The sequence below is a fragment of the Salvelinus namaycush genome, chromosome 26, assembly GCF_016432855.1.
Source record: "Salvelinus namaycush isolate Seneca chromosome 26, SaNama_1.0, whole genome shotgun sequence".
NCBI classification, from domain to species: Eukaryota; Metazoa; Chordata; class Actinopteri; order Salmoniformes; family Salmonidae; genus Salvelinus; species Salvelinus namaycush.
This window is the reverse complement of record NC_052332.1, coordinates 32,216,639-32,243,725: the sequence shown is the minus strand read 5'-3', so window position 1 is coordinate 32,243,725 and position 27,087 is coordinate 32,216,639. Positions and strand designations below refer to the sequence as shown.

At 46.4% G+C, this 27,087-nt stretch overlaps 1 protein-coding gene and 1 pseudogene across 1 annotated transcript; one reads left to right on the top strand and one right to left on the bottom strand.

Annotated features, from left to right (window-relative positions):
* The first annotated feature begins 69 nt into the window (after positions 1 to 69).
* On the top strand, positions 70 to 16,206 carry LOC120021082 (phosphofurin acidic cluster sorting protein 1-like). The gene is made up of 23 exons (XM_038964726.1): positions 70 to 224; positions 3,746 to 3,833; positions 4,015 to 4,104; positions 4,243 to 4,368; positions 4,546 to 4,690; positions 5,324 to 5,415; positions 5,502 to 5,577; positions 5,677 to 5,902; positions 6,003 to 6,096; positions 9,465 to 9,542; positions 10,390 to 10,526; positions 11,061 to 11,196; positions 11,384 to 11,488; positions 11,622 to 11,728; positions 11,866 to 12,020; positions 12,364 to 12,474; positions 12,692 to 12,800; positions 12,887 to 12,929; positions 13,120 to 13,162; positions 13,528 to 13,663; positions 13,794 to 14,032; positions 15,875 to 15,994; positions 16,088 to 16,206. The coding sequence occupies exons 1-23, from the start codon at positions 70 to 72 to the stop codon at positions 16,204 to 16,206; spliced, it is 2,730 nt and encodes a 909-aa protein (XP_038820654.1).
* A 4,508-nt stretch (positions 16,207 to 20,714) lies between these two features.
* LOC120021591 overlaps positions 20,715 to 27,087 on the bottom strand; it is a 32,573-nt pseudogene continuing 26,200 nt past the window's right edge.

The window sequence follows — 27,087 nt, the reverse complement described above, 5'->3', positions numbered from 1 at the left end:
ATATCGGTATGCACAAGTCGGGAAGCTGAATGAAAGGTATTTTTCTTCCACATCTATAACACCTTCAGTATGTCGGAGAGAGGGGGTCTCCCGCGGACTGGGGGCACACCATCTCCACATATGCAGCCGTCCAAGACAGTAACGATCTCCCCGAACCGTCCGGTTCAAATGAACCTGTATGCAACCTGGGAAATTGACCGCTCATCTCCAAGCTGTGTGCCCAGGTATGACCGCCTAAAAACTATGGCTTGGCGTTTTGAAGTGCCCTGATCACATCTGATTCTGACAGTCAAGGTTTTCAATCGTAATCAGATGGCATTATTATAAAGAAGTTGCTACATAGTATCGGCTTCTGCGGTCAGATGTAGTCTAGGTATACTGTTGAATCAGTGGGACGAAGTCACCTGTTTACCCACCACGAGAGAAGTTATGTAGACCTAGGTAGAATACAAGTTCAACAAATTAATGAATTAATGAAAATACATCAAATAATAATATTATTAAAGTTAAAATAACAGCCGAGGCCTATTTCTGTATTTGCTTTTGAATAATGCAACTTGCAGTGCTGCAATTTACTGTAAATATGAATATTCAGGTGACTTGCCTGGTAAAATAAAAATGACTGCAAAGTGTAGTAGTCACATTGATACAATTAGCCTGTAGTGGTAGGCTGCTGGTAGTGAATATTAGGGAGTGTCTTTAAAGGGGAAATCCTAAATTCAAACCATAACAAAGTGAACACCCCACCATTGTTTTGGAAAACAGTAGAGGGATGGGGCTCAAATTCATAGACCGCTATGGATGCAAGGACTTATCATCCATGAGAACAAAATTATAGGTTTAACTATGTTTTGAGGCTATACAGTGTTTGTTCACAATTACATTGTTTACAATCAATAGAATAAACAGGCTTATATTTTGGGTTCTGATAGAATATGACAGGTGAGATAAGCTCATGAGGCATTTAAGTTATATTCTTCAAGACAAGAATCAATGGGTATATACTGTGCAGTGCATTTGGAAATTATTCAGACCCCTTGACTTTTCACATTTTGTTACGTTACAGCCTTATTCTAAAATTGATGAGGGAATTTTTTTTTAAATCAATCTACACACAATACTCATAATGACATAGCAAAAATGTTTTTTTAGAAATGTTTGCTAATTCTATTACAAAAAATATTTTAAAAAATACCTTACTTACCAAAGTATTCAGACCCTTTGGTATGAGACTCGAAATTGAGCTCAGGTGCATCCTGTTTCCATTGATCATCCTTGAGATGTTTCTACAACTTGATTGGAGTCCACCTGTGGTAAATGTTATTGATTGGATATGATTTGGAAAGGCACACACCTGTCTATATAAGGTCCCTCCCGTTGACAGTGCATGTCAGAGCAAAAACCAAGCCATGAGGTCGAAGGAAATGCTATACAGGATTGTGTCAAGGCATAGATCTGGGGAAAGGTACCAAAACATTTCTGCAGCATTGAAGGTCTCCAAGAACACAGTGGCCTCCATCATTCTTAAATGGAAGAGGTTCGGAACCACCTCGACTCTTCCTAGAGCTGGCCGCCCAGCCAAACTGAGCAATCAGGGGAGAAGGGCCTTGGTCAGGGAGGTGACCAAGAACCCGATGGTCACTCCGACAGAGCTCCAGAGTTCCTCTGTGGAGATGGGAGAACCTTACAGAAGGACAACCATCTCTGCAGCACTCCACGAATCAGGACTTTATGGTAGAGTGGCCAGACAGAAGCCACTCCTCAGTAAAAGGCACATGACACCCAGCTTGGAGTTTGCCAAAAGGCACCTAAAGGATTCTCAGACCATGAGAAACAAGATTCTCTGGTCAGATGAAACCAAGATTGAACTCTTTGGCCTGAATGCCAAGTGTCACGTCTGGAGGAAACCTGGCACCATCCCTACTGTGAAGTATGGTGGTGGCAGCATCATGCTGTGGGGATGTTTTTCAGCGGGAGGGACTGGGATACTAGTCAGGATAGAGGGAAAGATGGAGTTATGACCCTAAGCACACAGCCAAGACAACACAGGAGTGGCTTCGGGACAAGTCTCTGAATGTCCTTGAGTGGCCCAACCCGAGCCCGGACATCTCTGGAGAGACCTGAAAATAGCTGTGCAGCAACACTCCCCATCCAACCTGACAGAACTTGAGAGGATCTGCAGAGAAGAATGGGAGAAACTCCCCAAATACAGGTGTCCAAGCTTCATACCCAAGAACACTTGAGGCTGTAATCGCTGCCAAATGTGCTTCAACAAGTACTGAGTAAAGGGTCTGAATACTTATGTAAATGTGATTTAAACCTGTTTTTGCTTTGTCATTATGGGATATTGTGTGTAGATTGATGAGAGAAAAAAACTATTGAATCCATTTTAGAGTAAGGCTGTAACGTAACCAAATGTGGAAAAAGTCAAGGGGTCTGAATGCACTGTATATCATTGATTTAAAAGACTAGAAATGTATATAGAAATGGCAGATCGACCCTTTTTAAAGGAAGAGAACATTCAACTGTATAATGAAAAACAATGTTTGGAGGACCATGAAGAAGGAGTCCAAAATCATGACTGCCCAGGATGTTAAGGCTCCAAATCAACATATCCCTGAGCAGTTGGGCAGGCAGGGTGCCATAGACAGCTGCTCCTAAACCCCACAGGAAGACAACATGCTGTCAGAATAAATAATTATACAGCACATACTGAGTAGAAGCAACATAAATGATTGGCTAATTATTACTTCTTCCTACATGTATACGCCTACAGACTGTTGCTAAGCAGGGCCTACTCGTCCATTACGACGTCTAACAGATTATTTAAATGTTACCAATGCTACAAATTTCTCTGATACTGCTTTTTGTCTTGTAGCAATAGAGAAGAGGGGGTAGGAGTGGGGGTGATGTGTGGATTGTCGAAGGACCCCTCTGAAGGGTCAAGGCTGCCTGCGGGGTTGCTCTCTGGCAGGGAAAATGGAGAGAGGATGTGGGTGGATTTGAAGAAGAGCTGGATGAAAATGATTTGTTTCTCTTAGTGGTCTGTACACTCTGTATAGTATGTTGAAATGTTTTTCTTTTTTCATGTATAGAACCTTGAAGCTGGGCTTTTGGCCTTGACTTGATGCTGTGGTAACTCTTGTTTCCTCCCTCTTGTTCTGATTCTCAGTAAAGTCCTTATTTAAAGGAGAATGCACCTCATCATATGTTATCTATTTGTACAAATGTAATTAAGAAGGAGCCTGGGTGGCTTATAATCACTTTAGCTATTTCTATTTAGCCTCCAGTGCCATGTCTTTGGCATGGTTTTTAGTAAATATATAAATTAATACCCAGACATCTCTTAACCCAATCAGCTGTTCACTGGTAACCCTCACCAGTCTCTCTGGATCTCTCTCTGTCTGTCTTTCTCGTCTGTCTGTCTCTCATCTATCTCTTTCTCTAATGTTTTAGTGAGTGGATGGGCCTGGGCTTGTAATGCATTTAAAATATAATTAGGGAGGAACAGCAGATCCTGTAAGGGTTTTGATGAAGGGTCAAAGCGTAGTCTATTTTTAACACAAGTCGCCCGCTCCTATTATCTAATCCCAATCTGTGTGAAGTCAGGTCAAGTGCTGCACCTAGGACCCAAGTCTAAAAAAACACATATCATTGTCAAAGACTAGACTGATACTTTCTTCCCTCATGTAGTTGGTTCAGACTAAACACATAAATATGAATATCCCCTTTTCTCCAAACCCAGGCTCTTCACTGTTACCCTGAAGAAGCTGCTGATGCTTCAGGAGCTGGACAGAGACCTAACCTCTGTTGTCATTGCAGTCAAACTCCAGGTGACCCTCTTCACATTCCCCCTTTCCTTCCACAAAGTATACATAGATGTACAGTAGTAGGATGTTTTGCAGAAGTACTTTCTTTAGTGTTTATAACTCTACACAAGTGACTAGTCAGAACTTGTTGATCCATGGGTAATATATGCAGGAGATGTATAACGTGTGTGGAATATCCTCTTAGGGATCAAAGCGCATTTTACGTTCCAATGAGATCCTTTTGGCATCGGCTGGACTTACTGAGACTGATCTTCAGCTGACGTTCTCCTTGCAAGTGAGTTACCCTGGGGGTTTTGCACAGACGGTTATGCAAATGGTGTGTGGACGAGAGGCAGATGCTTTTTAAAATTTCCAAAGACTATATTTCCAGTGCCTCTGATTCTGTCAACCTCACCATCTTTACTTCCTCCAGTATCCACATTTTTTGAAACGAGATGCCAACAGACTGCAGATCATGTTGCAGAGGAGGAAGAGGTACAAGAACCGCACCATTCTGGGCTATAAGACCCTGGCTCTGGGCCTCATCAACATGGCAGAGGCAAGAGGGCTTCACCCCAGCATGATTACGATCATTGAGGCTTTTGTTTGTATAAAACGCCATCCTGCATCTACGCTACTGTCTCTCTTTTGTCTCCTGTCGTTTCTTTCTCTCCCCCTCTTTTGTAATTGTTACCCCCCATTGTCTCTCTCTCTTCTCCCCCTACCTCGTCCCCAGGTGATGCAGCATCCAAGTGAGGGAGCCCGTGTGTTGGCTCTCCACACCACAGTGAAGGACACGGCTGTGACTGTGGCTGAGATGAGGGTCTACTCGCTCTCCAGCCAGCCCATCGACCACGAGGTGTCCAAGGCCAAACTGTCAGGTAAGGGAGACCCAGAGAGAGCATAGGGGACAAACTGTAGGGAAGTAAGGCCTTCAACATGGACCCAGAAAGGTTTTTAACAATGGGCAATGTGCTTGTATAGAATTGTTTGTAAGTATCCACAATGTCAGTGTATTGAACAGTTCAACATGTAGATACCAGTACCACACCATGGTCAGTCAGTGGAATCATCCAATCAGCCACTGCCTTACCCACGTAACACCAAGTTTAACCATCCAATCAGCCACTGCCTTACTCACGTAACACCAGGTTTAACCATCCAATCAGCCACTGCCTTACTCACGTAACACCAAGTTTAACCATCCAATCAGCCACTGCCTTACTCACGTAACACCAGGTTTAACCATCCAATCAGCCACTGCCTTACTCACGTAACACCAGGTTTAACCATCCAATCAGCCACTGCCTTACTCACGTAACACCAGGTTTAACCATCCAATCAGCCACTGCCTTACTCACGTAACACCAGGTTTACATACTATTCTCATCATAATGTATTCCCGTCCCCTCCCCCTCATCCTTTTTCTCCTCCCCCTTCTTCCTCTCCCCCTCCCCCTCATCTCCTTATCCTACACATTACGTATCTCTTCTCTGGCTCCCTGTAACTCACAGACCGCTCCCCTGACATTGACAACTACTCGGAGGAAGAGGAAGAGAGCTATTCATCAGAGCAGGACGGGAGTGATGACCCTGCTCACATCCAGGTGAGGAGGAGGGAGAGGAGGGGGGACGGGTTTGGATGTGGTGTCTGTCCAGTTTGACCACTAAGTTGATCCTCCCTCTGTTTCAGTATCTGTTCGAAGAAGATGACATGAGGAAGAAGAAGCACAGACGCAAACTCACCTCTGCAGCCTCCATCACCAGAGGTCATGTAAGCATTAAGTCTACTGATCTGTCGGTCTCTGCTGTTGTGACTACCTGGCACTCTTCTAGTCACACCGTTTCATATCTACGTGTTCCTTTAACCCGGCAGCCCAACATCAAGCAGAAGTTTGTGGCCTTGTTGAAGAGGTTTAAAGTGTCTGATGAGGTGGACTTTGGCCTGAAGAACGTGTCCCAAGAGCACATCCGTGATGTGGAGGAGGACTTGGATGAGCTCTATGACAGTCTAGAGATGTACAACCACAGTGACAGCGGCCCAGAGATGGAGGAGACGGACAGCATCCTCAGCACACCCAAACCCAAGCTCAGGTCATGATACACTGGACTTATCTGTAGCTAACACATGTATGTTCTCACAAACATCCACCTAACAGAACTCTGGTGACCTCTAATCTCTCTGACCGTCCAGGCCCTTCTTTGAGGGCATATCCCAGTCCAGCTCGCAGACCGAGTTTGGCAGTCTGAACAGCAGGTGCAGTCTGCCCAAAGACACCCTGAGCCCAGTGAGTACAGTTGGAGCAGAGTACAGTTGGAGCAGAGTATGAGCACAGTTGGAGCGCAGGGTTGAGTACAGTTGGAGCAGAGTAGAGCACAGGTAGAGTTAGAGTACAGTTGGAGCACGAGTAGAGTACAGTTGGAGCAGAGTTGGAGTAGAGTACAGTTGGAGCAGAGTTGGAGTAGAGTACAGTTGGAGTAGAGTAGAGCACAGGTAGAGTAGAGCACAGGTGGAGTAGAGCAGAGTTGGAGCACGAGTAGAGTACAGGTAGAGTACGAGTACAGGTAGAGTTGGAGCGGAGTACAGTTAGCTGGTCATTTAAGTCCACTCCCAATGACCACTGTTTTCTTGCTGTCTGACCACTGTTTTCCTGCTGTCTGACCACTGTTTTCCTGCTGTCTGACCACTGTTTTCTTGCTGTCTGACCACTGTTTTCCTGCTGTCTGACCACTTTTCTTGCTGTCTGACCACTGTTTTCTTGCTGTCTGACCACTGTTTTCTTGCTGTCTGACCACTGTTTTCTTGCTGTCTGACCACTGTTTTCCTGCTGTCTGACCACTGTTTTCTTGCTGTCTGACCACTGTTTTCTTGCTGTCTGACCACTGTTTTCTTGCTGTCTGACCACTGTTTTCCTGCTGTCTGACCACTGTTTTCCTGCTGTCTGACCACTGTTTTCCTGCTGTCTGACCACTGTTTTCCTGCTGTCTGACCACTGTTTTCCTGCTGTCTGACCACTGTTTTCCTGCTGTCTGACCACTGTTTTCCTGCTGTCTGACCACTGTTTTCCTGCTGTCTGACCACTGTTTTCCTGCTGTCTGACCACTGTTTTCCTGCTGTCTGACCACTGTTTTCCTGCTGTCTGACCACTGTTTTCCTGCTGTCTGACCACTGTTTTCCTGCTGTCTGACCACTGTTTTCCTGCTGTCTGACCACTGTTTTCTTGCTGTCTGACCACTGTTTTCCTGCTGTCTGACCACTGTTTTCTTGCTGTCTGACCACTGTTTTCCTGCTGTCTGACCACTGTTTTCCTGCTGTCTGACCACTGTTTTCCTGCTGTCTGACCACTGTTTTCCTGCTGTCTGACCACTGTTTTCCTGCTGTCTGACCACTGTTTTCTTGCTGTCTGACCACTGTTTTCCTGCTGTCTGACCACTGTTTTCTTGCTGTCTGACCACTGTTTTCCTGCTGTCTGACCACTGTTTTCCTGCTGTCTGACCACTGTTTTCCTGCTGTCTGACCACTGTTTTCCTGCTGTCTGACCACTGTTTTCTTGCTGTCTGACCACTGTTTTCCTGCTGTCTGACCACTGTTTTCTTGCTGTCTGACCACTGTTTTCCTGCTGTCTGACCACTGTTTTCCTGCTGTCTGACCACTGTTTTCTTGCTGTCTGACCACTGTTTTCCTGCTGTCTGACCACTGTTTTCCTGCTGTCTGACCACTGTTTTCTTGCTGTCTGACCACTTTTCCTGCTGTCTGACCACTGTTTTCCTGCTGTCTGACCACTGTTTTCTTGCTGTCTGACCACTGTTTTCTTGCTGTCTGACCACTGTTTTCTTGCTGTCTGACCACTGTTTTCCTGCTGTCTGACCACTGTTTTCCTGCTGTCTGACCACTGTTTTCTTGCTGTCTGACCACTGTTTTCTTGCTGTCTGACCACTGTTTTCCTGCTGTCTGACCACTGTTTTCTTGCTGTCTGACCACTGTTTTCCTGCTGTCTGACCACTGTTTTCTTGCTGTCTGACCACTGTTTTCTTGCTGTCTGACCACTGTTTCCTGCTGTCTGACCACTGTTTTCCTGCTGTCTGACCACTGTTTTCCTGCTGTCTGACCACTGTTTTCCTGCTGTCTGACCACTGTTTTCCTGCTGTCTGACCACTGTTTTCTTGCTGTCTGACCACTGTTTTCTTGCTGTCTGACCACTGTTTTCCTGCTGTCTGACCACTGTTTTCCTGCTGTCTGACCACTGTTTTCCTGCTGTCTGACCACTGTTTTCTTGCTGTCTGACCACTGTTTTCCTGCTGTCTGACCACTGTTTTCTTGCTGTCTGACCACTGTTTTCTTGCTGTCTGACCACTGTTTTCTTGCTGTCTGACCACTGTTTTCTTGCTGTCTGACCACTGTTTTCTTGCTGTCTGACCACTGTTTTCTTGCTGTCTGACCACTGTTTTCTTGCTGTCTGACCACTGTTTTCTTGCTGTCTGACCACTGTTTTCCTGCTGTCTGACCACTGTTTTCCTGCTGTCTGACCACTGTTTTCCTGCTGTCTGACCACTGTTTTCTTGCTGTCTGACCACTGTTTTCTTGCTGTCTGACCACTGTTTTCTTGCTGTCTGACCACTGTTTTCTTGCTGTCTGACCACTGTTTTCCTGCTGTCTGACCACTGTTTTCTTGCTGTCTGACCACTGTTTTCTTGCTGTCTGACCACTGTTTTCTTGCTGTCTGACCACTGTTTTCCTGCTGTCTGACCACTGTTTTCCTGCTGTCTGACCACTGTTTTCCTGCTGTCTGACCACTGTTTTCCTGCTGTCTGACCACTGTTTTCCTGCTGTCTGACCACTGTTTTCCTGCTGTCTGACCACTGTTTTCCTGCTGTCTGACCACTGTTTTCCTGCTGTCTGACCACTGTTTTCCTGCTGTCTGACCACTGTTTTCTTGCTGTCTGACCACTGTTTTCTTGCTGTCTGACCACTGTTTTTTTGCTGTCTGACCATTGTTTTCTTGCTGTCTGACCACTGTTTTCCTGCTGTCTGACCACTGTTTTCCTGCTGTCTGACCACTGTTTTCCTGCTGTCTGACCATTGTTTTCTTGCTGTCTGACCACTGTTTTCTTGCTGTCTGACCATTGTTTTCCTGCTGTCTGACCATTGTTTTCCTGCTGTCTGACCACTGTTTTCCTGCTGTCTGACCACTGTTTACTTGCTGTCTGACCACTGTTTTCTTGCTGTCTGACCACTGTTTTCTTGCTGTCTGACCACTGTTTTCTTGCTGTCTGACCACTGTTTTCTTGCTGTCTGACCATTGTTTTCTTGCTGTCTGACCACTGTTTTCTTGCTGTCTGACCACTGTTTTCCTGCTGTCTGACCACTGTTTTCTTGCTGTCTGACCATTGTTTTCTTGCTGTCTGACCATTGTTTTCTTGCTGTCTGACCATTGTTTTCTTGCTGTCTGACCACTGTTTTCTTGCTGTCTGACCACTGTTTTCTTGCTGTCTGACCACTGTTTTCCTGCTGTCTGACCACTGTTTTCCTGCTGTCTGACCACTGTTTTCCTGCTGTCTGACCACTGTTTTCTTGCTGTCTGACCACTGTTTTCCTGCTGTCTGACCACTGTTTTCCTGCTGTCTGACCACTGTTTTCCTGCTGTCTGACTTGTAGCAAGGAGATCAGCCCCAATCAGGCAAGATGAACCGCACTCGCTCCCGCAACCTGGATGACTCTAAGACAGACACCCAGGTGAGACCCTCCAACTCCCCACACACACTCTTTTTCTCTGCTCTTTTATTCTCCCTCTCTCATTGGTGTGCTGTGCATTTCAGTGTTATGTGTTGCTGGCTGTCTGGCTGGCTGTCTGTCTATTGGTTGTCTGTCTGGCTGTCTGTTGTAGTGATGTGCAGTTCGCAAACTACTCTTTTTTTTTTTTACCGGACTCTAGTCATGATTCGTTTTTTTGGAGTGACTTTCATTATAGTAGTTAGTTTGATTTTCTAGTCGTACAGCAGGGTTAATACACACTCCTCCGGCAGCGGCTCCAGAGACCTGCTCCTACCACCAGCTGTCTGTCATAGATGCACAGAAAAAGAGGAGATGAGCATAGAGAAGAAAAATCCATGTTTAGAACTGATCATTGATTGCATGGTGCAAGAATGACTTCAAAGAATTGATTATTGAATGTTGTGATGGACACAGCTTTGTAAAACCGAAACATACACATTCTCTGCTCAATGAGAATGTGAGGACAAATATTTTGGGGGGCTGCAATTTGCATTCCACCAAGAGTCTAGACCTTGTTTTAAATGCATCTAGAAATAATCTGATCTGAATGCCTTACAATCAACAAATGTACATTGTTTAAAGTCTCCGTCACAAATGACAGCTCCAATAAAGACCCCTATGGTGAACAACATGTGAACGAGAGGCTCGTAGTTCATCGTTCGCCGGTAGGGGTCCTGCATGCTCTGGATGTTAATGACTCAAATGAACGAAATTAGTCGAAAGATTTGTTCTTTTGACTGAATGAGTCGAAAAGACCTGGGTCAGTAAAGAGCTGAACTTCCCATCACTAGTCTTTTGGTTTGTTTAGGAGCTGATTGATCCGAAGGGGTTACTGGAGACAACAGCCTGCATCACTGTCTCTGTCCCAGAGAAGCTACCCAGGACCCCGACGAGGGAACTGAGGAGCAGCAACAGTGAGAGCCACACCACCATGCTCTCCCCCAGGTCAGTCTAAAAGCTTCCACATGCTTTGGTTCGCTAGCACCTAAAACCGAACGAGTGTGCTCGCATACTCCCTTAAGACCTTCGCTTGAAAAATTTGAAAAAAGTGTCAATAGTACTGTTTGTCCATCTGTCATTAATTTTGAAGTTTTTGCAGAGGAGATCGTAGTCGCACAATTTTACATCTAACTAAGATGTTTGGTGCAGTAGTTCTTAATGAAAAAATGTTCATGAAAACGAGTCGTCTCGAGTTGAATGACAACAAAGACTTTATTGAAGAATCCCTACTGTTGATCAATGACCGACGGAGGGGCGTCGACTTTGGTTACTGAAAAAACCCTTGCTGGAGACCAAACAAAAACGTCACAAAATGTCATCTTAATATATGCACCAAACTGTTCCAAACTGTTTTGGATGGGAAGCATGTGGAGAGACACACACACACACACACACACACACACTACCTGTCAGTGTCACACATGCACTCCACACTTTCTGTCATAGTGTCTGTGTGGGAACTGACTGTGTGTGTTCCAGGTTGGATGATGGGCACACACCCAGGCAGAGACGTGGGACGCCAATGAAGGAGAGGCGAGCGCTGTCCAAACCACTGAGCGAACGCACCAACAGCTCTGACAGCGAGAGGTCACCAGAGCTCAGCCGCACCCCACAGGTGACCCCTAACCAGAGCCAGTCCACTAGTCCGTACCCATACTCACCCTGGAGCTAAGTCTTTAAATGGGGATTCTCTGTTTGCAGGGGGAGATCCTGACTGGTAGTGATTCTGTTGTGTTGATCTATTTTATTGAAGCATGTGTGCGCCCAGTATTTGACTGGCGAACGTGTGTGTGTGTTGGTAGGTGCCCAGGAAGGCTGTGTATGACCAGCTGAATCAGGTCTTCTCCTCAGACACTGCCCTCCCAGACAGCCTGGTCCTGGTCAACACCAGTGATTGGCAGGGACAGGTATTCTCCATTCACTCCTTCATTTCTATCTTCAGCATTGTCCCTCACTTCTCCACTCCCTGTGGACATATTTACTTGCACATGTGTGTTAATCTGTGTCTGTATGTTTGTGTCCTCTGGTAAACGTGTGCAGTATGTGTCCGAGGTGCTACTGGCCCAGAAGCAGCCAGTAGTGTGTACCTGCTGTGGGGTGGAAATTCAGGCTGTCCTCACCACCCTCCTCACACGCATCCAGAAGTTGTGAGTAGCCAAAGAATCAATACCCGCCGGTTCAATTTCGACACACTTTGTGTGTGTTGAATTCATTGTGTAGTAATGGTGACCTATGATGAGCCTCTTCTATACATGTGCTCCAGTAACCTGACCCTTTCCTTCAGCTGTAACTGTAACTCGTCCACGCCGTCGCCGGTCAAGGTGGTGGTGGCAGGGGGACAGAGCTACCTGGGGGCCATCCTACACTTCTTTGTCAGTCAGCTGGCCAACAAAACATCTGATTGGCTCAGCCTCATCCACTTCCTGGTTGTCCCCCTGGGTAAGAGAGAGAGACGTTCATCTCCTGAGAGGAGCAATATATACCATTTAACACACTGCTTGGGTGTAGAAGATATACAATGTGACTGCTATGAGACACCGTATGGTACATATCTAGAGTTATGTTTATGTAATGCTTATTTATAAGCCTATTCAGCTGACGCATAAACAAAGATTTACAAAAACACCCACTCTCATGTTCTGATAACTCCTTCTGACAGTGAGTTGCTTCACTCATTCTGCAGCTGAAGCACAGTACAGTGGGCTGCTCAGTGCTGTAGTACTGAGAGGGTTGGGTGTATGAACCGTAACTCACTGTGTGGCTACCTCTACTCTGCCTCCAGGCTGTCACCCTGTAGCCAAGCACCTGGCCTCCCTGGACCCTCGCTACAGCTCTGTGTTCCTGGACAATGCCTGGAAAGATCTGTTCAGCGGCCTGGAGCCCCCTCACTCCAGTAAATCTCTCTCTCTCTCTGCACAGCACTTGTACTACTGAGCTGGTAGTATTCAAGCATGTGCCTTTGGGAACGTGATCAACATATAAATTAGACTAGAAAACAAGTGCAAGCTGCCCCATATCGTCTTTAGCTTGGGGACAGTTGAGATCGTCAGGCTTGCTCTCCCTGCAGATTGACTCAGCCTTACTGTCTGTTCCCCTCCCGTTGGCTCCAGCTGCAGACGGCGTGGACGTGGCAGGAAGGATCAGCCAGTACATCAGCAGCGTCTCTGTCACACACCAGTTGCCTATCGCTGAGGCCATGCTCACCTGCGAGTACAAGAGGTGGGAGGACTGTCCTGTGTATTTATATGACCTTAATGTTAACCAGGAAGAACATATTTTATTGGCCATTATTTTCACCCTACCAGATATGACGAAGACTCTTACCAGAAGTTTGTTCCCTTCGTTGGGGTAAGTAAATCAGTACTGATGGTTTTCATCGATACTGATGTTGAGACAGTCTATTTGGCAAATAATGCCTGTAGCCTGAATTTTTATTTAAGCAATGTAAAGCAACAGATAAGGGATATCCAAACTATTCCCAAGTTATCCCTGGAGTGTTAGGCTGATACTAACTAACTGGTCCCTGTGTGTGAGACAGGTGGTGAAAGTAGGGTTGATTGAACCGACTCTGGCGTATTCAGGTGGGTTCATATTTCTGGACTACCTATTTAAGTAATAAGGCCTGAGGGCCAATATACCACAGCTAAGGGCTGTTCTTACACACAACACAATGCGTCGTCCCTGGATACAGTCCTTAGCCGTGGTATATTGGCCATATACCACAAACCCCCGAGGTGCCTTAATGCTATTATAAACTGGTTACCAACGTAATTAGAGCAGTAAAAATAAATGTTTTGTCATACCCGTAGTCTGATATACCACGGCTGTCAGCCAATCAGCACTCAGAGTTCGAACCACCCAGTTTATAATGTCTGGTAATGTTTAACTTTCTCTCCCCAGACTGTCCCTGGGCAGTTTTAAGGACCGTGTTGATTTGGGCCTACAGGTGGAGACACTGAGGAGGCTGTTAGTGTTAGCTTGGCTGTTCCCTCCACCTCCCCACAATCTCATGGATCTCCCACAGGGATGCCCAGAGAGGCTGTCACCCCACCCCCATCTCCCTCCCTGAGCAGCGGACTGGTGTAAGACAACCACAGCGTACAACAGTCAGACATGAACAGTACCATCCCTGCAGTTAAACCCACGTTTTTAGTACATTGTTGAACAAGAGTTGTTTCTTACACTCTCTGCCTCTCGCTCTCTCTCTCCCAGGAGCCCTAATATGTCCCATGGGGTGGACACCATTGGGCTGACGGTGGATTATTGGGTAGCAACATGCTCAGAGCGGAAGAAGGATGGGGAGCGGTGTGACAAGGGCTCCAAGAACACGCTGAAGAGTGCCTTCTGCTCCCTACAGGTCAGCAGGCTGCCAGGAGGGGGCTCCACTGAGAACCATCCCCAGGCCAACACCATGGCCATGACCATGGTCACCAAGGAGAAGAACAAGAAAGGTGAGGAGAACGGCTGGACTAGGAGTAGGGAAATAGCGGTCTGTCCACCACATGCAGTTTGTCCAAATTAAATTTTATTTGTCACATACACATGGTTAGCAGATGTTAATGCGAGTGTCGTGAAATGCTTGTGCTTCTAGTTCCGACAATGCAGTAATAACCAACGAGTAATCTAACCTAACAATTTCACAACAACTACCTTATACACACAAGTGTAAAGGGATGAAGAATATGTACATACAAATATATGAATGAGTGATGGTACAGAACGGCATAGGCAAGATGCAGTAGATGGTATCGAGTACAGTATATACATATGAAATGAGTAATGTCGGGTATGTAAAAATTATATTAAGTGGCATTGTTTAAAGTGGCTAGTGATACATTTTTTACATACATTTTTCCATTATTAAAGTGGCTGGAGTTGAGTCTGTATGTTGGCAGCAGCCACTCAATGTTAGTGGTGGCTGTTTAACAGTCTGATGGCCTTGAGATAGAAGCTGTTTTTCAGTCTCTCGGTCCCTGCTTTGATGCACCTGTACTGACCTCGCCTTCTGGATGATAGCGGGGTGACCAGGCAGTGGCTCGGGTGGTTGTCCTTGATGATCTTTATGGCCTTCCTGTGACATCGGGTGGTGTAGGTGTCCTGGAGGGCAGGTAGTTTGCCCCCGGTGATGGGTTGTGCAGACCTCACTACCCTCTGGAGAGCCTTACGGTTGTGGGCGGAGCAGTTGCTGTACCAGGCGGTGATACAGCCCGACAGGATGCTCTCGATTGTACATCTGTAAAAGTTTGTGTGCTTTTGGTGACAAGCCAAATTTCTTCAGCCTCCTGAGGTTGAAGAGGCGCTCCTGCGCCGCCTTCACCACGCTGTCTGTGTGGGTGGCCCAATTCAGTTTGTCCGTGATGTGTACGCCGAGGAACTTAAAACTTACTACCCTCTCCACTACTGTCCCGTCGATGTGGATAGGGGGGGCGCTCCCTCTGCTGTTTCCTGAAGTCCACGATCATCTCCTTTGTTTTGTTGACGTTGAGTGTGAGGTTATTTTCCTGACACCACACTCCGAGGGCCCTCACCTCCTCCCTGTAGGCCGTCTCGTCGTTGTTGGTAATCAAGCCTACCACTGTAGTGTCGTCTGCAAACTTGATGATTGAGTTGGAGGCGTGCATGGCCACGCAGTCATGGGTGAACAGGGAGTACAGGAGAGGGCTCAGAACGCACCCTTGTGGGACCCCAGTGTTGAGGATCAGCGGGGTGGAGATGTTGTTACCTACCCTCACCACCTGGGGGCGGCCCGTCAGGAAGTCCAGGGTCTCAAGCTTGATGATGAGTTTGGAGGGTACTATGGTGTTAAATGCTAAGCTGTAGTCGATGAACAGCATTCTCACATAGGTATTCCTCTTGTCCAGATGGGTTAGGGCAGTGTGCAGTGTGATGGTGATTGCGTCGTCTGTGGACATATTGGGGCAGTAAGCAAATTGGAGTGGGTCTAGGGTGTCAGGTAGGGTGGAGGTGATATAGTCCTTGACTAGTCTCTCAAAGCACTTCATGATGACAGAAGTGAGTGCTACGGGGCGGTAGTCGTTTAGCTCAGTTACCTTAGCTTTCTTGGGAACAGGAACAATGGTGGCCCTCTTGTGGGAACAGCAGACTGGGATAAGGGTTGATTGAATATGTCCGTAAACACACCAGCACCTTATGTAGTGTAGAAAATGTAATAACTAACTACAATGAGAATCTTGCAATTGATACATGCTGTTAAGTGTTTTGGTTTGATCCCCCCCCCCCCCCCCCCCCCCCCCCCCCCCCCCCCTCTGTGTGTTAATCTCTTCCATATCCAGTCTCCACCATATTCCTGGGCAAGAAGCCCAAAGAGAGGGATGTAGACTGTAAAAGCCAGGTGGTTGAGGGCATCACCAGACTCATCTGTTCTACCAAGCAGCAGCAGACAAGCCTAAAAGGTACGCTGAACCCGTCTAGGGTCAGCTTCAATATGATTGGTTGTTTTTAGGTGCTTGTAGATGGGAGTCGTGGAACTATTGGTTATTTTTCAGTGTCTGTTGACGGTGTGGAGTGGACTGATGTCAAGTTCTTCCAGCTGGCTGCCCAGTGGCCCACCCATGTGAAGTACCTGCCAGTGGGGCTGTTTGGCTACAACAAGACCGCCACCTAGAGGCCAACCCAGACAAGACCGCCACCTAGAGGCCAGACACTTATTCTTCCTGGGCATCATATTATCAGCTGTCTAAACTGGAGGGCACTGGACAGAAAGCCATTGAATAAGGATTATTGTTACATGACCAATGAGAGTTGTTACATGACCAAGGAGAGTTGTTACATGACCAAGGAGAGTTGTTACATGATGACATGAATTGACGCCACTAAGAAGAGGCCATAATCTGTAATGTATTTGATGCTGGAGGGATGAGGAGTTTCTCTTCTTCCTCTTGCCATGATCCTAATAGTTGGACCTGTTTTCAGAAAGCATTACTTTCTACATTGATTCATAATTTTTCTGTGAGATACTGATACTTTTTTTTTGTGTGTGTGTGTGGCACAAGCGTGTGTGTGAGCACCCCAAACTCTTGTGAATTTATGTGCATATAGGCATGGGTTGTCATAGAAACAAACACTTAAAACACTACAGAAATCTAAAATATTTTGTCTACTTCAAAGCTTGTGGCGGTCAAACACGTATTTTTATAATGGTACATGTACTATAGTGTGAGCACTGCAGATGTCCTTTTGTTACTGATATACTTGAAGCTTCGGTGTCGTCCATCATTTTGAGGTAATCTTTAAAAAATATTGACATGTCCTTTTGACCTGAAGAAATAAATTATCACGACTTATACACTTGTTTTCCTATTGTTTCTTGGACTAATGGATTATTGTTTAACGATGACTCATTGTTAGAGATGGAAGACTGTCTAGTCATTTAAAGCGTAAAAGATGGAAACTTGCAAGGAGTTCAAGACAAGGAATTAATCACGTCAATAAATCAAATGCATCCCTGTATCTACTAGTCAAAAACGTGTCTGATGACAAGTGGGTCTTACTTACACTGTGGGTCGGATGACATCTTCAGAGCCAAACACCTCATGCTCTTGTTGAAGCCTTGCACCAGAGGCAATCACATGACCTTTCCTTTCCACGTTATCTTCAGAAGACTGAGGGGGTGGGCTCGTTTTTATATTTTATTTTTATTTTTAAACCGGTAAGCTGTTGTACCAAAGATTCAAACTACCGTCAAGTATCTGTTAAAGAGGAATGAGTACTGCAAAAGAGGTAGAGAAGTGTGTACGATGCGTGGAAGATTATGGGCAAGCATAGAATGACCGCAACTAACAATAAGGACATCAACTCAGAACCAGGAGAACATGAGAACCGTTGTGCTCAAACACTTTATTCAGTTGAGATGCCTATCTAGTGATAGGCATCTCAACTGAATAAAGTGTTTGAGCACAACGGTTCTCATGTTCTCATCTCTGCATCTCCATCTCCATTTCTCCAGCTTTCTGCTCCTCACAACCAGAGCATATATTCCACATGCTACTTGGCATGCATATGACACTAACGTGATGGATTGAGCTTTATCTCATTGTCCCTCTATATCCCATATGTTCTAATACGGTAATGTTCTACCGGATGCTGAACCTCTCAACTTACACCCTCTCCTACAGCCTGCTCTATTCTTCTCCACAGTTGGACTTGACCAGTGGAGGAAGAACAATATCTAATGTAGTACTTCATCATTTATTCTCCTCTAGTCTCAGTTCCCCCCACGCTGTCTTGGCCAGAACACACTAATACATTCATTTATTCTCCTCTAGCTAGCCTCAGTTCCCCCCATGCTGTCTTGGCCAGAACACACTAATACATTCATTTATTCTCCTCTAGCCTCAGTTCCCCCCACGCTGTCTTGGCCAGAACACACTAATACATTAATTTATTATCCTCTAGCCTCAGTCCCCCCACGCTGTCTTGGCCAGAACACACTAATACATTAATTTATTCTCCTCTAGCCTCAGTTCCCCCCACGCTGTCTTGGCCAGAACACACTAATACATTCATTTATTCTCCTCTAGCCTCAGTTCCCCCCACGCTGTCTTGGCCAGAACACACTAATACATTCATTTATTCTCCTCTAGCCTCAGTTCCCCCCACGCTGTCTTGGCCAGAACACACTAATACATTAATTTATTATCCTCTAGCCTCAGTCCCCCCACGCTGTCTTGGCCAGAACACACTAATACATTAATTTATTCTCCTCTAGCCTCAGTTCTCCCCCCCCCCCCCCCCCCCACGCTGTCTTGGCCAGAACACACTAATACATTAATTTATTCTCCTCTAGCCTCAGTCCCCCCCCCCCCCCCCCCCACGCTGTCTTGGCCAGAACACACTAATACATTCATTTATTCTCCTCTAGCCTCAGTTCCCCCCATGCTGTCTTGGCCAGAACACACTAATACATTAATTTATTCTCCTCTAGCCTCATCTCCCCCCCCCCCCCCCCCCCCCACCGCTGTCTTGGCCAGAACACACTAATACATTCATTTATTCTCCTCTAGCCTCAGTTCCCCCCACGCTGTCTTGGCCAGAACACACTAATACATTCCGGACGATACCCCAAGATACTTTACATCTGCAAGTAGTGAAATTTGATGTAGTGACTTGACCCCAAAACCTGACATTTTACAGCGATGATCACACAGCTCAGTAGACAAGAGAGTTGGGTGGAACTAGTGACATAAAATAGATGGCATCTGCAACATTCACAATTAACAACATCTGACACCAAATTCCTTCCCCAAGTACTTTATTTATTTTCTTTTTCCAAAACAAAAGTCGCCTGAGTGGGTATGAGAGGTAGGCTTTGCTCCTTGTGCCCTAGTCAATGAGAATAAAAAGCACTTTTTAAAAGTCCTGATACGACTTTAGTTTAACTACTCTCAGTGTAGTGGAACTAGTGACCTTGTTTGACCTTATTGGGTGAAACATTGCAAATCGAACTGTAGACAGTGATGCATATAAACTCAGCAAAAAAATAAACGTCCTATTTTCAGGACCCTGTCTTTCAAAGATAATTTGTAAAAATCCAAATAACTTCACAGATCTTCATTGTAAAGGGTTTAAACACTGTTTCCCATGCTTGTTCAATGAACCATAAACAATTAATGAATATGCACCTGTGGAACGGTCGTTAAGACACTAACAGCTTACAGACGGTAGGCAATTAAGGTCACAGAAAACTTAGAATACTAAAGAGCCTTTTCTACTGACTCTGAAAAACACCAAAAGAAAGATGCCCAGGGTTCCTGCTCATCTGGGTGAACGTGCCTTAGGCATGCTGCAAGGAGGCATGAGGACTGCAGATGTGGCCAGGGCAATAAATTGAAATGTCCGTACTGTGAGACGCCTAAGACAGCGCTACAGGGAGACAGGATGGACAGCTGATCGTCCTCGCAGTGGCAGACCACATGTAACAACACCTGCACAGGATCAGTACATCCAAACATCACACCTGCGGGACAGGTACAGGATGGCAACAACTGCCCGAGTTACACCAGAAACGCACAATCCCTCCATCAGTGCTCAGACTGTCCACAATAGGCTGAGAGAGGCTGGACTGAGGACTTGTAGGCCTGTTGTAAGGCAGGTCCTCACCAGACATCACCGGCAACAACGTCGCCTATGGGCACAAACTCACCGTCGCTGGACCAGACAGGACTGTCAAAAAGTGCTCTTCACTGACGAGTCGCAGTTTTGTTGTCACCAGGGGTGATGGTCGGATTCGCGTTTATCTTCAAAGGAATGAGCGTTACACCGAGGCCTGTACTCTGGAGCGGGATCGATTTGGAGGTGGAGGGTCCATCATGGTCTGAGGCGGTGTGTCACAGCATCATCGGACTGAGCTTGTTGTCATTGCAGGCAATCTTAACGCTGTGCATCACAGGGAAGACATCTTCCTCCCTCATGTGTTACCCTTTCTGCAGGCTCATCCTGACATGACCCTCCAGCATGACAATGCCACCAGCCATATTGCTCGTTCTGTGCGTGATTTCCTGCAAGACAGGAATGTCAGTGTTCTGCATCTCAACCCCATTGAGCACATCTGGGACCAGTTGGATCGGAGGGTGAGGGCTAGGGCCATTCCCCCCAGAAATGTCTGGGACCTTGCAGGTGCCTTGGTGGAAGAGTGGGGTAACATCTCACAACAAGAACTGGCAAACCTGGTGCAGTCCATGAGGAGATGCACTGCAGTACTTAATGCAGCCAAGTGGCCACACCAGATACTGACTGTTACTTTGACTTTGACCCCCCCTTTGTTCAGGGACACATTTTTCCATTTCTGTTAGTCACATGTCTGTGGAACTTGTTCAGTTTATGTCTCAGTTGTTGAATCTTATGTTCATACAAATATTTACACATGTTAAGTTTGCTGAAAATAAACGCAGTTGACAGTGAGAGAACGTTTCTTCTTTTGGTGAGTTTAGGAATCCTTACAATTGTGAGAGATCTTGGTTGACATGACCAGACACAGTCACTAAGGATGTCCAGGGGATCAGAGAAAAGCCTCCCAGTGAGTTGTGCTGGTGGTATTGGAGTTGGGTTAGGATTTTGGGGGGGGACGTGTGTGTACTGTATGTAGGTATTGACAGGAGGGGGTCTGAGTTGTGTTTATAAGTCGCTCTCGCCGTACAGGGCACTGGAGAAGGAGATGTAGTCCAGGGCGCCTGAGGGCGCGTCACTGCCGATGTACCTGGTCATGCGGCTGACGCAGTAGTCGGCCTGCTCTGGGGGCAGCTCCCTGCGCAGTTCTTCCACAGTGATGTATGTCTGGGAGGGGAGGACACAGGTCAACAAAGGTCATCAGGGGATATCAAAGGTCACACCACAGACACCACAAAATAACCTAAACCAATGGCTCAAATGAGCTGTTACTTCATGTGACCGACGAAGTTTACAGAAGAATAAGTGCAATAATGGTTCCGCTCAACTCACCTTGTCGGAGGCCATGACCTGGTCGACGGTGTCTGTCTCGGCTGTCTCGCGGGTCATGAAGTCGATGAAGGCCTGGAAGGTGACCCCGCCTGTGTTGTTGGAATCCACCAGGGTCATAAAGCGGGCAAACTCCACCTCACCCTGAGGGCAACACACAGACAGACAGAGACCGAGAGAGGAAGGGTTATTTGAGTACAACAAATAATGACTCACACACAGAAACCAACGTATGTCCATTGCACCAAATGACTGGGTCCTAAAGCAGTCCCACTCACCAGATCAAAGCCCATGGAGATGAGACAGGCACAGAAGTCGTCTGGATCCATCATGCCATTTCTCTTCTACAAAGGAAAAACAAAGTTCACTAAACCACATGGACTGGAAAGATATGAAAGATGACTGACAGGTGAGCTCAAGCTCTGTCTTACCCTGTCAAAGTGGTTGAAGGAGGCTCTGAACTCGTTGAGCTGCTCCTGACTGATGCCCTTGGAGTCACGGGTCAGGATCTGGTTCTCCACCTCGTTGATGGTGCGGGCGATGGTGGTCAGGAGCTGCTCCCAGCCCACATGCACATGCTGAGATGAGGAGAATACAGGATTAGAATCTGAAGACTTTACAGACAGAAGGACACAGAGAGCGAAATACAGAGAGACAGACAGAGAGAGAGAAACAGAGAGACAGAAAGAGAGAGGGGAACCCTGTGGCAGTACCTCCATGGTAAAGTTGGTGTGCTTGTTGTTGAAGATGAGTCCTTCCTGGCTGAACTGGTGGTCTCCCTCCAGCTTGTCGATGTTACACTTGTAGTTGATGTTCTGCTCGTACTGCTTCAGGTTGCTCATCTGTACCTCCAGGGAGCCAGCGATGTCCACAGACACATGGCTGATCTCCTACAGGAGGAGAGAGGGGCTGTGTTAGTGGGACATGTACAGAGTACAATGACACTTCATCAATAATATCATGTTAATAGATGCCATTTAGCAGACACTTTTATCCAAAGCAACAGTCATGCATGCATACATTCTACGTATGAGTGGTCCCCGGAATCAAACCCACTATCCTGGCATTGCAAATGCCATGCTCAACCAACGAAGCTACAGAGGAACACCATTAATTCATTTAATTGTATTTATTTAGTCAGGATAATCCACTCATTAAGCATTGAGTTTTCCAGGGAGCCCTGGGTTCCATAAAAACATATATGCACATCACATAACAGTTGTGTTAATACCAGGATTCATTGACTTTGTCTTGAGAGGATATACTTGAACAGTTATAAACAACTCTGGAATAATCTAATGAAGAGTGAGTTGGAGTGGGAGCTGTCGGGTGTTACTCTACCGCCATCTTGGTCTGAATCCAGGGTCCAATGATGTTGGCCTGGGCAGCAAACTGGTGCCTCAGCCTCTCGTTGGACTGCTGCCTGGCCAACTCCTCCTGCAGCATCTGGTCTCTGAGGGGCACCAAGTGTTTCACCTGCACACCACAGATAAAGGATGGGCAAAGCTGATCAAATCTCTAAAAAGTTTAACAAAGGAGGTACAAAGTTGATGACTGGACCTGGAGCTTGATGTATCCTTATGGACCAGTGTTAGATAACCAAAGCACTGTTGCATTGAGTTGTTCAATGTTTGTCATCTCACTCCCTGAGCAGACAATATCTAAGAGATGGACATGTACTCACAGCATCCCACTTGTTGGTGATGTCCTGGGGGGAGAGGGTGGTGTAGGGGTTGACTCCTGACAGCTTGATGCCATAGGTCTGAGCGATCTTCACAATCTCACTCTGGATGCCCATGGTGGCCATGCGCTCCTTATCAGCCTCTGGTAGGGTGGCCTTGAACTGGTCATGGGCTGTAATCAGACTCTGAGGAAGAGAAGGAGGAGAACAAGAGAGGAAGAATATGATCAGCCAATAATAAATAAATCTAATGAGGATGACAAACTAGCTACCCTCCACCCTCCTATCATGTCCCCTCCCTCTGCCTCCTACCTGGATCTCCTCAATGCTGTGCACAATGAACATATCCTGTAAGTCCTCCATGGCTCCATCCATCCAGTTGTTGAAGGGAGCTGCTCTCTTGGCGAACTCCATCCAGGTACAGCTGGTCAATGGTCTCCCACAGCTTCTCCACACGCTGAAAAAACACACATTTAGTGTTATCAACTGGAAACTAAAAACTTGTATGGAAGCTGAATAAAAGGACATAACATCTGAAGCCTATTTGTGTAAGTAGGATAAATGATGTAGAGGTCAGTAAGTCATAGTGTTATGTGGAGGTTTGAAATAGGGTCACATCTGTCTGTCTCCAGGGTACCTCAAGTGAGTCTCTCCTCTTTTGGGTCAGAGTGCCCAGGTTGTCCCACTGGTCACAGATGCCCTGGCAGCGGGCGTTGATGGCGACAGCGTCATGATAGTCCAGCTCAGTAGGAAATGAAAAAAATGAGATTGGAGGTAGCATTCCCTTAGAGAGTGATTTTAGACCATTAAAAAGAAGGGTGATTCATTTCTATTTCTCACTCTCTCTTTCATTCTATCTATCTTTATCATTCCATCAGTCTCTTTCATTCCATCAGTCTTTATTTCATTATATCTATATCATTCCATCAGTCCTTTCAGTCTCTGTCACTCTCCATCTAATTTCTTTCTCTGGCTCTCTCTTTCGCACTCTCTCCATCTCTCCTTACTTGAGCTCCTGGGCGATGGCAGCGATCTGTTCCACTCTGTCCTGGTGGGCGGCCAGGTCAGACTCAAACGCCTCGTGTTTTCTCATCAGAGCCCTGATCTCCAACAGAGAGGCTGACTCATAGTCCTTCATGGACAGCAGCTCCACAGTTCCTGAAGACCACAGGGACACACATTGACATAAAGTATAAATACCTTACATCTATTATTACACAAACTAAGTTTAAAGGAGGGTTTTTACAACCTTCTTAACACAAACCCTCCACTTTTTTTTAGATAATTGAGAGTCTCCGTCCTCATCTCCCACACCTGAGGTCCAGGACTCATGCAGGGAACACTTCTGCTTGAACTTCTCAGCCAGGTGGTCCAGTCGCTCCAGGCGTCTGATCTCAGTGAGCAGCCACTCCTCATAGCCCTTCTCTACCTGCTCCAGACCCTTCCAGGCATTGGCAATGTATTGGCAATGTGACAGAGGTCCAAGAGAAACCAGGGGCTCAGTGAATAGAGAACATAACATACTTGACCAGATGATGGTAATGAGAGTGAAAGTCAGAATCACTGGGGTGGCTGTGGGGAACGTACCGACACCATCTTTCCATCAGAAGGCATGTTGCTCAGCCTCAGCTTGGTCTGCAGGGTGTTGAAGTTGATCTCCGGCTGACACTTCTCCTGGACCTTGGGAGGCTTGTGGATGCGACGGTAGTCACGGAAGTCCTCCAGCTTCTTCTGCATGGTGCGCATGGTCTGCTCCGCCACGCGGTTCTCCAGCCAGGGGATGGTGCGACGGATACACCCCAGCAGCTAGGTGGAGGGGGGAGTGCAGATATGTTACGCACTGAAGCCATCGTAACACAGAGACATTATTTTGAATGGAACCAGAACAGGGCAAACTAAAGGGTGCCCACCTCACTGGCCAGCTTCTCATACTCCTCCATCAGCTTCTCGTTCTCCTGGTTCACAGCCAGCACCTTGCAGATCCTGTTGGCAGCTGTCTCGGCCTAGGACACAAGAACAGAGGTCAGAGGGGAAAGGCTATGTAGAATGGTGGTCAGTGGGGAAGCCTCACCTGCTCTGCTCCAGCAAAGGCGTGATAGAAGCAGGACACATAGGTCATGATGGCTTTCTCATCGGGCTTTGGCATGTTCACAATATCTCAAATGGAAAGAAAAGCTTAAAAAGATTGCCAAAGATATGCAAAGAAATATTTAGAAATGTTTTCTCTTATTTGGTTCAGACAATAAAACAACTTCATAGTTAAGAATACTATAACAATATGGAAGAAAATGAACCAATATCACTCCCTAAAAACACAACCATATGGAACAATCCTTGGATAGCTGTTCAGAATTCATCGATAAATTGGTCCACATGGAAACCTAAAGGCATAGAACCCGTAAATGATTTGGTTACAGGAAATACATTCATTTCCATTAAATAATTAAAAAGTAATTTTGGACTGATCAATGTAGATAGTTTCAAGTACATGCAACTTAAAAGTTAGATTTGAAATCTTTTGGACATCTGAGCAACCTTGAGGGAATCTTATTTGGGTCAGAAAAGGATGTTGTTCATATAATAGGGAAGATATACAAAACCTTGCAGGGAGCATATCCAACTGACAATTTCTTAGAAAAAACATATAAACTACTGGAACCAAGACTTAAAAAGAACTGGCACAAGATGGAGGGAAAGTTGGAACATACAGTAACTAACAAAATTACATTTAATGAAAATGTACTGTGCGCTTAATCCAGTATAAACTAATGTATAGAATGTATTATACAAGAGACAAAATTCACAAATTCTACAGCACCATGGCAGAGTCATGTCTTAAGTGGGAACGCTATAAAATCCAGTAATTGAGGGCGGAGCTAGGAAGTTGTCTGTCAGAAGTATTACAATGTAAACGTACATTTAATCTGTCTGTCTGCATATTTCAAGACATGGCATATGGGGGTGTAGTGAGATACCCAATGGGCTGGACGATTCTCTTCTCATCACTCATCTTGAAAAAATTTATACTAAAAACATGGAAATCAATTACTCCGCCATCATTAACACAATCAATTTTTTGGGGGATTTCTTATTGAAATATTGAAATAGCATGGGCAACGAGAAAAACAAATAGATACAATTTAGGGCCAAACAATAAGGGAGGCACTAGGGATGGGGGTGTGACCAGGCACTAGGGATGGGGGTGTGACCAGGCACTAGGGATGGGGGTGTGACCAGGCACTAGGGATGGGGGTGTGACCAGGCACTAGGGATGGGGGTGTGACCAGGCACTAGGGATGGGGGTGTGACCAGGCACTAGGGATGGGGGTGTGACCAGGCACTAGGGATGGGGGTGTGACCAGGCACTAGGGATGGGGGTGTGACCAGGCACTAGGGATGGGGGTGTGAGCAGGCACTAGGGATGGGGGTGTGACCAGGCACTAGGGATGGGGGTGTGACCAGGGACTAGGGATGGGGGTGTGACCAGGGACTAGGGATGGGGGTGTGACCAGGCACTAGGGATGGGGGTGTGACCAGGCACTAGGGATGGGGGTGTGACCAGGCACTAGGGATGGGGGTGTGGCTATAGGCACTAGGGATGGGGGTGTGACCAGGCACAAGGGATGGGAGTGTGACCAGGCACTAGGGATGGGGGTGTGACCAGGCACTAGGGATGGGGGTGTGACCAGGCACTAGGGATGGGGGTGTGACCAGGGACTAGGGATGGGGGTGTGACCAGGCAGTAGGGATGGGGGTGTGACCAGGCACTAGGGATGGGGGTGTGACCAGGCACTAGGGATGGGGGTGTGACCAGGCAAAAGGGATGGGAGTGTGACCAGGCACTAGGGATGGGGGTGTGGCTATAGGCACTAGGGATGGGGGTGTGACCAGGCACAAGGGATGGGGGTGTGACCAGGCACAAGGGATGGGGGTGTGGCTATAGGCACTAGGGATGGGGGTGTGACCAGGCACAAGGGATGGGGGTGTGACCAGGCACAAGGGATGGGGGTGTGACCAGGCACAAGGGATGGGGGTGTGAGCATGTGGGTCTGGGCAGATGAGATGTGGTCATTGTTTGTATGCATCTGTAAGTGTGTTTGTATATGGAATTTTGTTGTTGTTGAAAAACACTCTTATGTAACTGTCCGGTTTTGTCAGTAGCTAAGATCCATCTTAATAATACTGTACCCACATGAAAAAATACTACAGTTTACTATAGAATACTACAGTACTTACTATAGAATTATGTAGTAAACTGTATAATATAATACTACACACTGACGTATCCCTCAATCATGTGTAGTACGTACTGTAGAATTTTGTAGTATACTATAGTAAATATGACAGTATTATCCGCAAAAAGAACACTTG